The sequence below is a fragment of the Oncorhynchus nerka genome, linkage group LG20 (genome assembly GCF_034236695.1).
Source record: "Oncorhynchus nerka isolate Pitt River linkage group LG20, Oner_Uvic_2.0, whole genome shotgun sequence".
Lineage (NCBI taxonomy): Eukaryota > Metazoa > Chordata > Actinopteri > Salmoniformes > Salmonidae > Oncorhynchus > Oncorhynchus nerka.
Window position 1 is genome coordinate 72845185 of NC_088415.1, and position 17786 is coordinate 72862970.

The 17786-nt window shown below is 44.7% G+C and overlaps 1 protein-coding gene across 1 annotated transcript in view; it reads right to left on the reverse strand.

Annotated features, from left to right (window-relative positions):
* Positions 1–17786, reverse strand: part of eif2b3 (eukaryotic translation initiation factor 2B, subunit 3 gamma) — a 48726-nt gene that overhangs the window by 22593 nt on the left and 8347 nt on the right. The window contains exons 4-5 of the mRNA XM_029623716.2: positions 12939–13098; positions 12409–12520 (exon numbers count right to left, since the gene is read on the reverse strand). Coding sequence (XP_029479576.1) covers positions 12409–12520; positions 12939–13098 — 272 coding nt within the window. The remainder of the gene's footprint in view (positions 1–12408; positions 12521–12938; positions 13099–17786) is intronic.

Below are 17786 nucleotides of genomic sequence, written 5' to 3' on the forward strand. Positions count from 1 at the left end.
CTTGAGTTGGGAAAATCTTGTGCAATACACCAACGCATGTCTTGTATTCAAGATCCTTAATGGCCTGGCTCCCCCTCCACTCAATATTTTTGTTAAACAGAAAACCCAGACATATGGCAGCAGATCCACAAGGTCTGCCATGAGAGGTGACTGTATAGTTCCCCTAAGGAAAAGCACCTTTAGTAAATCTGCATTCTCTGTGAGAGCTTCCCATGTCTGGAATACACTGCCATCAGGCACACATAACTGCACCACATATCACACTTTCACAAAATGCTTGAAGACATGGCTAAAGGTCAATTTTGTAAACATGGTCCCTAGCTGTGTGTTGCCGTTTTCCATGTTGTCTGTTGTCTGTAGCTTGTGAGGTGTGGAAACACTTTGTTGCTTTTATGAATTTTGTCTTGCTGCTTTTTGTTCTATGTTGCTCTGTCTGTATGCTACGTCTTGCTTGTCCTATGTTGCTCTGTCTGTATGCTATGTCTTGCTTGTCCTATGTTGCTATGTCTCGCTTGTTCTATGTTACTATTGTCTATATTGTAATTGTTTTTAATAACCTGCCCAGGGACTGCGGTTGAAAATTAGCCGGCTGGCTAAAACCGGCACTTTTACTGAAACGTTGATTAATGTGCACTGTCCCTGTAAAAATAAAAAATCAACTCAACTCAAACTCAACTCAACTCAAAAAAACACTTGCAGGCCGTTTTGGTTCCTCGGGCCACCTGTTGCCGACCCCTGGCCAAACATCAGCTCTGAAAGACTGTGGTGTCAGTTAGAAAAGCTGGTGTTCTGTTCACTGCAGTTCTGGCCATGGTGAACGCAGGACTCATCCTCTGAGAAAGCCTCTAGAAGCACTGCTCACATAAAACATATATCAAATCAAATTTTATTTGTCACATGCACCGAATACAACAGGTGTAGTAGACCTTACAGTGAAATGCTTCAGAGTCCAAAACGTGGATAGGTACGGACAGCAGTGTGATAGAATGTTGGACCACTGGCTATCATACTTTTTGAATTCCCAGCGCAGCTCAAGCAATTTCTCCACAATTTCTCCAGGACGGTGGTCTTAGAGCCGCATAGCTAGATCCAGAGACTATCGCGTTCTCTGGATTCTGAATTACGCTTAAAGTATGACCAGGTGACCCGACTCCATAAACAGTTCCTTGGACAGAACCTACGCAATGGGTCAGATAAGACCATAGCTGTACATTCACTAGCCTATATTCCACATGACCTCTGGGTCAGAGCATCAGGTGAAATACATGACAAACCTCCACCAAACATCCAACATGATCATAGTGGTGAAACACTATCATAGCGACCCGGCTATCCAGCCTGCCTGGTGGTGTTGCAGTCAACTGGGCCCCCCCATTTTCTTCTCCTCCCCTAAATGTGACATTTAAGAAAACCATCTCATCTCTGGGACTTTATGTGACAGCCTCCCCCGCTCCGTCTTTTCTTGGGTGAAGAATGCGATTTGAAGCATTGAGAATGAGTCAGCTCTGTTCGGCCATGCAGATTTCAGAACCAGATGCCGGGCCGTATAAATCACGTTTTGAGGGGGAAGAGGGAAGCGGGTAAACAAGCAAGAGGTAAATTACTACAACTTTGAGCCATTCCATTAACCAGCTCACAGAGGGGACATGTGCTGAACCCATCAACGAGGGTCTGAAAACAGAGACAGGAATATCCTAGCACACAACCAGCATCTGACATCATTGTTTGGCACCTGTGGGGCTGGGCAGGCAGGGAGGCAGGCCAGCAGGAGAGATACCCAGGGATCAGTGTGCTGTGGCTGGTGGTGTGGAGGAGAGTGGTGGGGGTCAACGTGTGCCCTTTATGGAGAATTGCACCATGGTTAAACACAAGCAGGAGCAGCAACAGGCCTAGTCTGTCTACTGGGAAGGCCTACATGCTGGAGGAAGGACCTCCAACTACAATACACATTGTTTGGCCATAAAGATCCATCTGCTGGCCAAGGCCCGCGAGCTTTCTGAATCGCTGTATCTCCAGCTCACCGCATGAAGAGGAATAAACAGACTCACCCCATCGCGACGTCCCCCAAAGGTTAACTCTCTAGCCCTCGCTATCTCCCTGCTTGCTAATTCGGCCTGCTAAAGGCTAGCTTGTCAAGCTCCGGTCCGCTAACTGCTACCTTGTCTAGCTTGGGCCTACGAACTGTTAGCTTGTTAGCACAGGCCTGCTAACCGTCTGAACCACCGCGTCCCAATCACTCTCTGACCCCATTTACTTTCTATCTCTTTTTGATTTTTAATTTGTTTATACCTTCCGGAAACCTGCCTCACCCAATGTGATACGGAATCGCTGTTACTTTTACTCTTATTTTTATGACACACTCAAGAACCTCCAGACGCTAACCAGCTAACTAGCTACAAGCTAGTTAGTCATTGTTAGTTTAAAAAAAAAACCTGGATAACACTCGCCAGCCCAGCCCCCCTGCCCATCCACCGCTGCCCCCTGGACACTGATCTCTTGGCTACATAGCTGACGCACGCTGGACTGTCCATTAATCACGGTACTCCTTTCTGCTTGTTTGTCTTACCTGTCGGCCCCGTTGCCTAGTCAACGCCATTTTACCTGCTGTTTGTTGTGCTAGCGGATTAGCCTCGCCTACTGTTTTTAGCTAGCTTTCCAAATTCAACACCTGTGATTACTGTATGCCTCGCTGTATGTCTCTCTCAGATGGCAATATGCCTTGTATACTGTTGTTCAGGTTAGTTATAATTGTTTTAGTTCACAATGGAGCCCCTAGACCCACTCTGCATACCCCTGTTACCTCCTTTGTCCCACCTCCCACACATGCAGTGACCTCACCCATTACAACCAGCATGTCCAGAGATACAACCTGTCTCATCATCACCCAGTGCCTGGGCTTACCTCCGCTGTACCCGCACCCCACCATACCCCTGTCTGCGCATTATGCCCTGAATATATTCTACCATGCCCAGAAACCTGCTCCTCTTATCCTCTGCCCCCAACGCTCTAGGCGACCAGTTTTGATAGCCTTTAGCCGCACCCTCATACTACTCCTTCTCTGTTCCGCGGGTGATGTGGAGGTAAACCCAGGCCCTGCATGTCCCCAGGTACCCTCATTTGTTGACTTCTGTGATCGAAAAAGCCTTGGTTTTATGCATGTCAACATCAGAAGCCTCCTCCCTAAGTTTGTTTTACTCACTGCTTTAGCACACTCTGCTAACCCTGATGTCCTTGCCGTGTCTGAATCCTGGCTCAGGAAGGCCACCAAAAATTCAGAGATTTCCATACCCAATTATAACATCTTCCATCAAGATAGAACTACCAAAGGGGCGGAGTTGCAGTCTACTGCAGAGATAGCCTGCAAAGTAATGTCATACTTTCCAGGTCCATACCCAAACAGTTCGAACTACTAATTTTGAAAATTACCCTCTCCAGAAATAAGTCTCTCACTGTTGCCGCCTGCTACCGACCACCCTCAGCTCCCAGCTGTGCCCTGGACACCATTTGTGAATTGATCGCCCCCATCTAGCTTCAGAGTTTGTTCTGTTAGGTGACCTAAACTGGGATATGCTTAACACCCCGGCAGTCCTACAATGTAAGCTAGATGCCCTCAATCTCACTCAAATCATCAAGGAACCCACCAGGTACAACCCTAACTCTGTAAACAAGGGCACCCTCATAGACGTCATCCTGACCAACTGGCCCTCCAAATACACCTCCGCTGTCTTCAACCAGGATCTCAGCGATCACTGCCTCATTGCCTGTATCCGCCACGGAGCCGCAGTCAAACGACCACCCCTCATCACTGTCAAACGCTCCCTAAAACACTTCTGTGAGCAGGCCTTTCTAATCGACCTGGCCCGGGTATCCTGGAAGGACATTGACCTCATCCCGTCAGTTGAGGATGCCTGGTCATTCTTTAAAAGTAACTTCCTCACCATTTTAGATAAGCATGCTCCGTTCAAAAATGCAGAACCAAGAACAGATACAGCCCTTGGTTCACTCCAGACCTGACTGCCCTCGACCAGCACAAAAACATCCTGTGGCGGACTGCAATAGCATCGAATAGCCCCGTGATATGCAACTGTTCAGGGAAGTCAGGAACCAATACACGCAGTCAGTCAGGAAAGCTAAGGCCAGCTTCTTCAGGCAGAAGTTTGCATCCTGTAGCTCCAACTCCAAAAGTTCTGGAACACTGTGAAGTCCATGGAGAACAAGAGCACCTCCTCCCAGCTGCCCACTGCACTGAGGCTAGGTAACACGGTCTCCACCGATAAATCCACGATTATCGAAAGCTTCAATAAGCACTTCTCAACGGCTGGCCATGCCTTCCGCCTGGCTACTCCAACCTCGGCCAACAGCTCCGCCCCCCGCAGCTCCTCGCCCAAGCCTCTCCAGGTTCTCCTTTACCCAAATCCAGATAGCAGACGTTCTGAAAGAGCTGCAAAACCTAGACCCGTACAAATCAGCTGGGCTTGACAATCTGGACCCTCTATTTCTGAAACTATCTGCCGCCATTGTCGCAACCCCTATTACCAGCCTGTTCAACCTCTCTTTCATATCATCTGAGATCCCCAAGGATTGGAAAGCTGCCGCAGTCATCCCCCTCTTCAAAGGCGGAGACACCCTGGACCCAAACTGCTATAGACCTATATCCATCCTGCCCTGCCTATCTAAGGTCTTCGAAAGCCAAGTCAACAAACAGGTCACTGACCATCTCGAATCCCACCGTACCTTCTCCGCTGTGCAATCTGGTTTCCGAGCCGGTCACGGGTGCACCTCAGCCACGCTCAAGGTACTAAACGATATCATAACCGCCATCGATAAAAGACAGTACTGTGCAGCCGTCTTCATCGACCTCGCCAAGGCTTTCGACTCTGTCAATCACCATATTCTTATCGGCAGACTCAATAGCCTCGGTTTCTCGGATGACTGCCTTGCCTGGTTCACCAATTACTTTGCAGACAGAGTTCAGTGTGTCAAATCGGAGGGCATGCTGTCCGGTCCTCTGGCAGTCTCTATGGGGGTGCCACAGGGTTCAACTCTCGGGCCGACTCTTTTCTCTGTATATATCAATGATGTTGCTCTTGCTGCGGACGATTCCCTGATCCACCTCTACGCAGACGACACCATTCTATATACTTTCGGCCCGTCATTGGACACTGTGCTATCTAACCTCCAAACGAGCTTCAATGCCATACAGCATCCTTCCGTGGCCTCCAACTGCTCTTACAGCACTCCTTCCGTGGCCTCCAACTGCTCTTCCAGACTCACAAACATCTCCAATCGAAAAAATCAAATGCATACTTTTCAACCGATTACCCTAGTAAAACTGCACCCGCATGCCCGTCATCTACAAAATGGCAACACTCACCAGCAAACTGGATGCAGTGGCCATGGTTCCACCCACCACTGACTTGTATGCTTGAATATGTGGACCCATCTAGGTCATCTACAAGTCCATGCTAGGTAAAGTCTGGCACTGGTCACTGGCAAACTCTCCTTCCAGACTCACATCAAACATCTCCAATCAGCTGGATCCGAAGCAGACTTTTATCTCCCTCACCAACTTCAAACATCAGCTATCCGCTAACCGCAGCTGTACATAGTCTATTGGTAAATAGCCCACCCATTTTCACCTACCTCATACCCATACTGTTTTTATACTGTTTTTTTTATTTATTTACTTTTCTGCTCTTTTGCACACCAATATCTCTACCTGTACATGACCATCTGATCATTTATCACCCCAGTGTTAATCTGCAAAATTGTATTATTCGCCTACCTCCTCATGCCTTTTGCACACATTGTATATAGACTGCCCATTTTTTTTTATTTTCTACTGTGTTATTGACTTGTTAATTGTTTACTCCATGTGTAACTCTGTGTTGTCTGTTCACACTGCTATGCTTTATCTTGGCCAGGTCGCAGTTGCAAATGAGAACTTGTTCTCAACTAGCCTACCTGGTTAAATAAAGGTGAAAAAAAAAAAAATAAAAAAAAAAATAAAGCCACTGCATTTGCCAAACAAGTTTAATGTGTAATTCCTGGTAGTCTACAGCAATTTTTCCCTCAGGGCCTGCGTTGGGGAACATCCATGACCCCTCCCCGCACAGATGCACCATGTCTATTTCTATGGGCACAAGCACTGTTATTGAGACAAACTGTTCACACCCCTCTTGTTGGTGGAGAGAATTTTGCAGGTTTAAAGCTTATTTTCTGCAATTCTACACATTTTGTCATGGGGTGCAAAGTACATTTTCGCGCAATTCTATACATTTTTCCCGGTATAACATGTATTCATGTGATATTTGAGTGACAAAATTACAACAATATCTATGGGGTACAAAACAAAAAAATGTTAGCCGAAATGGTCTAGCTGAGCTGGATATTTTTGACAAGTTATATATACCTCTAAGGTATGCAATGACCAAGAGGAACTGATGATGCACTATCCAATTTCTAAATTGCACCTTGTGTATTCTACTATTACAACTTTCAAGAGTAAGTTTAAAGCCACCCCGTCCCCAGGGGCCGCGCCCCACAGTTTGGGAACACCAGGTCTAGGGCCTGGCTGGTGAGTGAAACAGAACATTGTTGGAAGACTCCTCGGGCTTGGGTGACTCACTTCCAAATAGCATAATGACTTACTACTAAAAACCTCCATGTGTAGTAGGCCCTAAACGAGCACATTCCACATGGCAGCAGCGCTGTGAGGTAAATGGTCTTGTGCTTCTCTCTGAAGGGACAGTTCTAACTGCTATTCTGGACCTGGTCTGTGTCAACACCACTGCAAAGCCCAGGCAAATTTGCTCAAGCGGCCAGCTACACAGGGCTTTACTATAAAGACCTAGGCTCTTTGTATCCTCTCTTGTCTGAGCACAGAAAGTAAATATGAAGGGACAAAAAAAATCCAGACTTGGGTAGTTACTTAGGAAAGCGTGCAGTTAAACGTATAGCTTCCCAAACTTCGCCACTTGCCATTGGACAATAGATTGACGCCATTTAAAGAGAGGAATGTTTGAGGAGTGTGCTTCATGGCACACAGGGTACGAGACACATGCTACTTGTTTTGCAATGGTCCTAAATTCTTCAAATATATTTAGTTTAGTGGGAACCAAGTACTGTAGACCTCAAGTGATTTACCAAATCCATGATTTCATCCTAAAAGTGAATGGTAGTACAGCAAGGACTGACTTCACCTCTGCTCGATTTACAGTGGAAAGTGGAGCAACATTGTATGCGAGGAATCTGCAGGAGCCTTCACATGGTCAAATCAATTCAGGGGCCAACTCATATCATATGTGTAGCATGTCTTCAGCTTGCATTTCATTCACATGTGGAAATGGGTAGTGAAGGGTGTCACCACACAGACCACTAGCATGGGACAACGTGGTGGTAATCTAGGACAGGGGTCAAGAACATGCAGTTTGTTGGACCTGATGCTTGGTAACCAACAAACACCTTTAAAAAGTCATCAAAATAAGAGTCTCTGAAGAATATTGACCATATCCTGCAGTAACATGTAGGCCAAATATCAGTGTATCAAAGAAAACAAGGGATGAGGGCATTAGAACGGAAGAGAAAGTTCTTTAAGGGCTGAATACCAACTTAAGATCAAATTTTCTTAGTCACATGCACCGAATACAACCTTCACCTTAAAGTTAAATGCTTACTTACGAGCCCCTAACCAACAATGCAGTTTCCAAAAAATACAGATAAGAATGAGATAAAAGTAACAAGTAATTAAAGAGCAGCAGTAAAATAACAATAGAGAGACTTGATACAGGGGGCACCGATACAGAGTCAATGTGAGGGGGTACCGGTTAGTTAAAGTAGTATGTACATGTAGGTAGAGTTATTAAGGTGACTATGCATAGATGACAACAGAGAGTAAAAGTGGTGTAAAGAGGGGGGGTGGGGGGCAATGCAAATAGTCTGGGCTATATGTTTACGGCTTGGGGGTAGAATCTGTTTAGAAGCCTCTTGAACCTAGACTTGGCTCTCCGGTACCGCTTTCCGTGCGGTAGTAGAGAGAACAGTCGATGACTAGGGTGGCTGGAGTTTTTGACAATTTTTAGAGCCTTCCTCTGACACAGCCTGGTATAGAGGTCCTGGATGGCAGGAAGATTGGCCCCAGTGATGTACTGGGCCGTTTGCACTACTCTTTGTAGCGCCTTGTGGTTGGAGGCCGAGCAGTTGCCATACCAGGCAGCTGTAGAACCTTTGAGGATCTGAGGACCAATGCAAAATCTTTTCAGTCAACTGAGTGGGAATAGCTTTTGTCGTGCCCTCTTCATGACTGTCTTGGTGTGTTTGGACCATGTTAGTTTGTTGGTGATGTGGACACCAGGAACTTGAAGCTCTCAACCTGCTCCACTGCATTCCTGGTAATCTGTCTGGCCCTGTGGCCTTGTGAATGTTGACCTGTTTAAATGTCTTACTCACATCAGCTGCGGAGAACGTGATTGTACAGTCTTCCGGAACAGCTGGTGCTCTCATGCATGTTTCAGTGTTATTTGCCTCGAAGCGAGGATATAAGTAGTTTAGCTCGTCTGGCAGACTCACGTCACTGGGAAGCTCGCACCTGTGGATCCCTTTGTAGTGTGTAATGGTTTGCAAGCCATGCCACATCCGACGAGCGTCAGAGCCTGTGTAGTACGATTCGATCCTAGTCCTGTTTGATCGTTCGTCGGAGGGTATAGCAGGATTTATTATAAGTTCCGGGTTAGAGTCCCGCTCCTTGAAAGCGGCAGCTCTCGCCTTTAGCTCAGTGCGGATGTTGCCTGTATTCCATGGCTTCTGGTTGGGGTCACTGTGGGGACGACGTCATCGATGCACATATTGATGAAGCCAATTACTGAGGTGGTATACTCCTCAATGCCATTGGATGAATTCCGTAAGCAAAACAGTCCTGTAGCTGTAGCTCATCTGACCACTTTTTTATTGATCTAGTCAATGGTGCTCCCTGCTTTAATTTTTGCTTGTAAGCAGGAATCAGGAGGAAGGAATTATAGTAAGATTTGCCAAATGGAGGGCGAGGGAGAGCATTTATCGCGCTGATAGAAATTTGGTCAAACGGATTTAAGTTTCCCTGCATTAAAGTCCCCGGCTACTAGGAGCGCCGCCTCTAGGTGAGCGTTTTCTTATAGCGGAATACAGCTCATTCAATGCTGTCTTAGTGCCAGCCTCTGACTATTGTGGTTTGTAAACAGCTACGAAGAATACAGATTAAAACTCTTTTGGTAGGTAGTGTGGACTACAGCTTATCATGACCTTATCCTAGCCCAAGATCTGCGTTTGTAACTTCGAATAACTCATGCATTGATATCAATTGGAAATTTGTACAAAGGAATTGAGTGGCCCAAAGTAAGTGGTGGTTAAGCCATTGGTCCCAGGTTAGCCGTACCACAGTATAGGACAGCAGCACGTGACGGCAGCCCAGCGATCCCATTCCATACGTCACCCAGCCTATGTCTGTTTAAATACAACGGCAGACAAGTAAAGAAAGACTCTGGAGACAGCTTAGACAAACAGCCAGGGAACGACTTGAGCTGGTAGGGGAGGCTTTCAGACATCTCAAACTTCCTACGCTCAGGAAAAAGGGGCTTAATGGGGGAAAACAGAGTCGAAACAGAGACCTTTGACATCTGGGGCTGAAATAAACGACAAAGCATCGACACTTATGCTAGCTGAAGAGTTAGCCGACAGCTTTAAGATATCATAAGAGTGACAAACTCAATAGACCTCAGTCTTTCAACAAGTGGCCTAGGGCTCATTGACGACTTCTATTGTAAAGCTCAACTAGAAGTTTAATTTGTTTAGGGTTAACATGTCTAATAAACTTCAGGCCTGTGAGGTTGTGCATGTTTGTGGAGCTACAATTAGCCAGTCTTTCAATGTGCATGTGCAGGCCAAAATGTTCAGATGTTTCCTATAAGCAAAAATTTCAGTGTAAAAAAGCTCAGTATGAATGTAGTGCCACAAGCCCACAACTGCATGTGATATCCTGGTGTGTGTGTGTGTTTGCTACATGCATGTGTGTGCGTATCTCACATTAGCGCACGTGGCCAATTTGCTTTTGCAGGGAAGCATGCTTGCAGCTGCTGTTGCGGCCCCTCTCTTATTGGGCAGGATTTAGTGTGGCTCGGGCTCCCTGAAGTATTTATGAGCTCCCAACAGACCAGCTCCCACAGCCCAGAGTCCACAACCTAGAACATAGGTCATAGAACCATAGCCCACAGCCCAGACCAGTGAACAGGACCAGAAGCCCAGGACCAAGGCACAAGACCTGGGCCCATCTCCACAAAAGGTCTCGTAGGAGTGCTGATTTGGGATCAGTTTTGCCTTTAAGGTCATAATGGATAAGATTATATGGACAGGGAGGACCTGATCCTAGATAACTACTTCATGAATATGGTCCCAGGGCTGCAGTCCAGGTCCAGCCAGGATGTCGACAGCTTCAGCTCTTTCAGCCCAGACATCATAGACACCACACAGGGGACTCAACATAATGCTACTAATGGGTTCATATATTTTGTGCACACTAGACATATGGGTATTTGATGAGCAAGTTTACCATTTCTGTCAAAAGCGAATATGACTGACTATCTAGTTCATTATTCTAGTTCCTTATTATCCAAATTCCTTATGCATGACGTTTTATCAACTGCAAATGGCCTTAATACCAAGATGTATTTAGTAGTGGGCAGTACATTTGCAAGTATTATACATCAATATATCATTTTATTGATCTGGTCAAGTAGGATTTACACCTTTGGCAATTGAACAAACATGAATTCTGCTATAAAGCTTAAATTTTTTTTTTTTAAATAGGCAAATCAGCAGTTACTACATCCATTGTGGATCATAATAATAAATACCATTTAGCAGACACTTTTATCCAAAGCAACTTAAAGTCATGCGTGCAAAAATTTTATGTATGAATGGCCCCAGCGGGAATCGAACCCATAACCGTTGGCGATTAACATAACTTAAAAATGCCTCATGAGCGTAGTGCAACTGTTGAACCCCACCAGAACCCAAAATATAAGTTTGTTTTGCGCCAACATTTATAAAAACACAATTTAGCCTCAAAACATGTTTTGATATTGTGGACGGTCAGTCCTTGTAGCCATAGCTATGAATTTGAGAATGGTTACATTTCTCCAGCCGCATCCCGTAGCTTTTTACCCGAAAATGGGTCAGGGAGAATGCATTATTGTTTCTACTGCCGATTGACACTAAGACGCGATGAGATAAGAGCATAAATACACGGCTTCAGAGCAGCCAAATGCAAGCACACACACAACCACCCAGCGCAACGATAAAGCCCACATGGATGTTTGAAAAAGAGAGCGAGAACAAGTGAAAGAAAAAGGACCACAGCATGCGCTAAGCTGGAACAGGAGGTCTGCCGTGGAAAAACTGCCAAACACAGCCAAAGCAGGAGCAAATCCCTGTGTAGCTGAAGTAATTGGTTAGTCTCATGACAGCCAAGGCTGGGGAGTGCTGTGTTTTTATTAGCAATCCCACACAAATGCGGGGTCAGTTCTGAACAAGTTTGCGTTGTTCCCTTCATCACTCCACTCCGCGCCTTGCGCTATGCTAACTCACACACACACACACCTGGTGACTTGATAAGACAGACCTGGGTTCAAATACTATTTGAGATCTTCCAAATGCGTTAAACATTAGCTTTTTCCTGCCTGGAGAACCAGTTGAGTGATGGTTGCTCAAGCTCAAACAAGTACAGATAAAGTTTTGAAATTAGGAATTGAACCCAGTTCAGTTGATAAGACAGCCCAGTGGAAAGTCTCAAGAGTCAGACTCAAAAGAGAAGTGATAAAATATGTATCCCTATATTGTTAGACCGGGGGAGGCATTATAGTACCTGACTCCTAGTTCCTACCCAGACCAACTCGGTCACATTATTTGTAAGGCTATGAAAACGTCACATCATCAATAGTGAGAACGGGGATTTAATTTGACAAGGCAATGAAGATATTTGAAATGGAAACTAATAACTAATACAGCCAACATTTCATAAGTTTCAATTCATCATCACCAGTCAGACAATAGGCATTATTGGGTTTGAGGGGAGACCATTTTTAAAGGTAGACTCAGTGATATTATGTAGGTGCACAAAGTAAACAGCACAGTGGGTCAATTTCCGCAACAACTAAGAGCATTGAAGCGTGAGGCTAAACTCCCCCACTGTTTTGGTCCCGCACCTACCATGCTCGAACAGTGTAAAGCGAACCTTTGCACATGCACAGATACTGTGTGTGACTGTGTGGGAAATACATCTTGCATCTTGTTTATCGCAATATCTGCAGTACTGTTCATGGCAACGTCCTTTAGTAGTGTACATTTAACCACTAAATGTGATGATAAAGTCATACTCACTTTCTCATGATGGACTTCCTGATGACCACACCTTCGTCCAGGTCGGCCTCGTTGGCCATAAAGAGGAGCCTCTTTCCTGTACCATCCACCCCAACAAAGTCCCTTTGCTCCCCTGGGAGAAGGAAGACACCAGAGGAACAATCACACATCAATGGCTAAGATCTCACCACACGACTAAGCAAGCAAGCCATCTAGCTTGGCTTGATGGCTAAGCTAGATGGCTTGTAAACTGGCTTGTAAAACTAACATCTAGGCCTACAGACCTTCACTCGGTTTAATAAGACAGATTTAGAAATAAAAATGTCAACGAGCTTCATCGTAGATTGTTACAAGTGCGATAAACATTTGCTAACTGGGGAATATCCTTTTTAGGGAATGAATCTTTGAAATGTACCATTTTACCATCCATAAAAATACTGACAGATGGCATGAAGTAGTGTTCTGCATTCACTATTTTTGGTTGACTCAAACTCAAATGCAGGGGATCTGGTGTAATAACGCTTGTTGTGTTATAATCATCTGAATCGCACCGGTTTTTTTCTTGCCCTTCTGTCCGGGAACAGTCTCGGTGAACTCGTGGGCTTTGCTCATCAGCATGGAGAGGGTAGCGTTGTGGGCTCGGAACAGGTCGACCACCTCGTGGAGGGCAGCGTCCGTTATCAGGTCACAGCTCACCACCAAGACGTCCGTCTGGAGGGAGACATGGAGGAGAAAAGCACATTCATCAGAATTTGAGAGAGGGAGAAGGACCACAGAGATTTATAAGCATTGTCTCTTAACCTCAAGACCCAGAGCAGAGTTCTGTTGGTATGCAACAATACTAATGTTAAGGTAGTTAGTGGGCTTTGAGAAAAAGAGGATGGTGTTTTCACTCAATGATCAGGCCCTTCCAAACAGTTGTATTGTAGCACTGATACAGAGAATTCAGAACCATTAGCAGTTCATTGACTTGAATAGGAGAATATGATAGCTGGTACTAGTCAATAGGGCTTACTCGGTACCATTAGTTTATCGCCAAACTTTAAAATGAAACAAAAAGACAGTGATGATCTATGACAATATCCCCTTCAACTTTTTCTAAAGCATGCCCAGGACCCTTTCACATCAGAGTCCATTACATTATTCTGCCTAATAGGAGGAACACCCTTCTAATGGAAGTGAATAGACATTAAGCTGTTCCCTGGCAACGCCTCAGTAAGTTATCACACTCCAGCCTTCAAATACAGTTTATTCCGTCCAGATCCACGTTATGCTCAAAACACCCGAGCTTCTTCGCAGCTGTGACATTCATCTCGAATGATGTGCATGAACATATGAGGCAATGGTGCTCCATAAGAAGTCCATAGCGCATGAAAAGTTTGGCTGTGTTTTTCTTAACTAGTCACAACAAAAATGGGTTCATAAGGGAGAAGTGGAGACAGAGGTAGAGAGAGAGGAGGAGATAGAGAGAGAGGTGAAGAGAGATAGAAGGAGCGGATAGGGAGGGTGAACTTCCTTGATAAACATGGTGCTCTCCTAACTCCTAGCGAGGCATCCTAGCGTAGTGTAGCAAGGGGCACAGGGGAATCCAGCGATAAATCCTGCGCTGCATTTGCCATTGTTTCTGTTTGAGATGTCTGGTTCCCATCTGCTCTGGCCATCTTGGGCCTGTGGATAAATAAACAGGGAAGGCGAGTGAGGAGCGGGGCCTGTTAAAGCGTGCCTGGCTCTATAAAGGCTGCATGCCTCATTGGGGAGGCCTGGGGAGAGGCCCTGCCGTGACGTTCTGCACCCGGGGCATGCAGCTCAGCAGTCTGGCTCTGCTCTACTCCACGGTAGCACACATGGCCAACAGATAACAACCAGGCCAGAACCAGGGCCCCTCAACTCCACTGTCTCGGTCTCTCTCACTGCTACTGGAGAGAGACTAAAGGAGCATCTTCTCCTGCAAATCCAAGACTATGGTTAGGCTATTTATTTCAGACCCCAAAAGACAGATTTTAATAGTTGGAACATGTGTGGGAGTGGGGGTTTGGTTTCAACACTGAAAACATAGAAGCCTTCAACACAGAAGAAAGATTTTGTGAAGCTCTGAAAAAAATGTATTCACAGTAAATCACAAAAGTAACATTAAAAACATATATATATCTCCCTTTGAGTGTCCCTTAGAGACATCAGTTACATTACCAAAAAAAAAAAAAAAAGGCTACATTTAATCATATTCAGTTCATATAACCACACACACACACACACACTTCAGAAAGTATTCACACCCCTGGACTTTTTCTCCATTTTGTTGTACAAAAGCCTGAATTTAAAATGTATTAAATTGAGATTTTGTGTCACTACACACAATACCCCATTTCGTCAAAGTGGAATGATGTTTTTAGAAATGTTTACACATTAATACAGAAATTAGTCAGTAAGTATTCAACCCTTTTGTTAAGTTCAGGTGTAAAAATCTGCTTAACAAGTCGCATAAGGGAGGTTTTCCAATGTCTCGCAAAGAAGGGCACCTATTGATGGGTAAAAGTGCAATATGTGCCATGTAAGAAAGCTAACGTTTAAGTTCCTTGCTCAGAACATGAGAACATATGAAAGCTGGTGGTTCCTTTTAACATGATTCTTCAGTATTCCCAGGTAAGAAGTTTTAGGTTGTAGTTATTATAGGAATTATAGGACTATTTCTCTCTATACCATTTGTATTTCATATACCTTTGACTATTGGATGTTCTTATAGGCACTATAGTATTGCCAGTGTAACAGTATAGCTTCCGTCCCCCTCCTTGCCCCTACCTGGGCTCGAACCAGGAACACATAGACAACAGCCACACTCAAAGCATCGTTACCCATCGCTCCACAAAAGCCACGGCCCTTGCAGTGCAAGGGGAATAACTACTCCAAATTTACCTGGGCTTCTACTACATTCGCGTAACAGGCAGGCTACTCGTGGAGTGCAATGGTTAGAGCGTTGGACTAGTTAACTGTATGGTTGCAAGATTGGAACCCCTGAGCTGACAAGGAGAAAATCTGTCATACTGCCCCTGAAAAAGGCAGTTAACCCACAGTTCCTAGGCAGTCATTGAAAATAAGAATGTGTTCTTAACTGACTTGCCTAGTTAAATAGAAGGTATAAAAAAAAAAAAAATGAAAAATTTATTGGAAATCGGAGCCCAAAAATACCGATTTCTGATTGTTATGAAAACTTGAAATCGGCCCTAATTAATCGGCCATTCCGATTAATCAGTCGACCTCTAGAAGGAACACACTCATGGATTTCACCATGAGGCCAATGGTGACTTTATAACAGTTCAAGTTTAATGGCTGTGATGGGAGAAAACTGACGGATCAAAAAAACATTGTAGTTACTCTACAATACTAACCTAATTGACAGAGTGAAAAGGAGGAAAACTGTACAGAATACAATATTTCCATAACATGCATCCTGTTTGCAATAAGGCACTAAAATAATACTACAAAAAAATGTGGAAAAGAAATTACATTTTTATCCTGAATAAAGTCTTATGTTTGGGGCAAATCCAACACACCACATCACTGAGTACCACTTTTATATGTTCAAGCATGGTGGTGGCTGCATCGTGTTATGGGTATGCTTGTCATCTGCAAGGATTAGGGAGTTTATTAGGATAAAAAGAAAGGGAATAGAGCTAAGCACAGGCAACATCCTAGAGGAAAACTTGGTTCAGTCTGCTTCCCAACAGACACTTGGAGACATTCACCTCTCAGCAGGACAAAAGCCTAAAACAAGGCCAAATATGCACTGGAGTTACTTACCAAGACGATATTGAATATTCCAGAGTGGCCTAGTTTGAATTTTGACTTAAATCTGCTTGAAAATCTATTGCAAGACTTGAAAATGGCTGTCAAGCAAATATGAACAAACAACTTGACAGAGCCTGAAGAATTTTAGAAAGAATAAAAATGGGCAAATATTGTACAATCCAGCTGTGAAAAGCTCAGATTTACCAATAACGACTCACAGCTGTAATCACTGCAAAAGGTGATTCTTACATGTATTGACTAAGGGTTTTTGAATACTTATCTAACCAAGATATATTAGTGTTTTATTTTCAAAACATAATTTAAAGTATTTTTTGTAGATTGTTGACAAAAAAAATACAATTAAATCCACTTTCATCCCACTTTGTAAACGAACAAAATGTGGAAAAAGGCACTGTATCTAATACACGGGTATGTACATCTGGCCGTACAATGATGTGTGCTGTCAACAGCTGGGATAATCCCCCATTAGCTGAAGTCACGATGTCAAGGTAAACCGATCCGCTAGGCCGCTCCTAATGGCTAAACATATAGCACTGATTTCTATTTTTGAGTACCAAGTTAACCAACCACCAAAAGTAACAAACATCCCTTTGTTGCAGCTGGTCGTGAAGGAGCTATCGGTCTGTCGCTCCACACGCTGTCCAGTCGGTGGGTCGGAGGCGGAGTGACGGCTGATGGTAGTCTGAGCCCTGTTCAAAAGTAGTGAGCTAGATAGCGAGTAGGGTGCCATTTGGGATGCAGACTGTGTGACACTGGAATGGTGTCAGCTGGAGGATCATCTGACGGGGTTTGTGGCCATTTAGCAGGCCTGATCTCTGGTGGTTAGGTCAGGGCCACCCACACACTGCCTTCCTCCCCTGCCTGGTTCTGCCTGGCTGCCCCAAGGCCCTGCTCCCCTCCCAGCCAGGTGAGACCACCCTGAATGTAGCACATTGGAGAGAGGAAAGGGTGTGTCTGACAAGAGGGCCTGCCTGCTATTCCTGCTGTCTCCACACAGTCCATAGACAGACACACAACACACACAGCAGAGACACACACAAACACACACAGTGTAATCAGTCAGACACCTCTGGTTTCAGCAGTTAGGCTAAGTCTCTGCTGAGCGCTGTCAATTTGACATTTACATTGTAGCGAGACATTCCAGTGACAACTGATCTCGATTTAACAGTTTGGGTTATGTGTGTTTGACATGAAGAAAGTGTTTATACTATTAAAATGAATAATGTGGAGGGAGGCCCTCTTCAATATGCATTTTGTACATACTATACAAATCATGTAGATGAGGCTATCGAGTCGTTCCATGTCATTACAGCCAATTTGTTCTGAAATAGTTTCTGTAATAAGAAACAGGTAAGATGGGCACAACTGTTTTTCCCTAAACTAATTGATGGCACCAAAATTGGCCCTTTAATTTATAGGCTTCAGATAATATCCAATAAATATAGTACCCAACTTCTTCCTACTGAGTAAGAGCTGGGGAATCCCCACCCAAAAATCAAAAGCCACCTATTGACGACCCTTACCACATGCCAATCCCACCCCAACATCCAATAGCGATTACAGCCTTGAGTCTTCTTGGGTATGACGCTACAAGC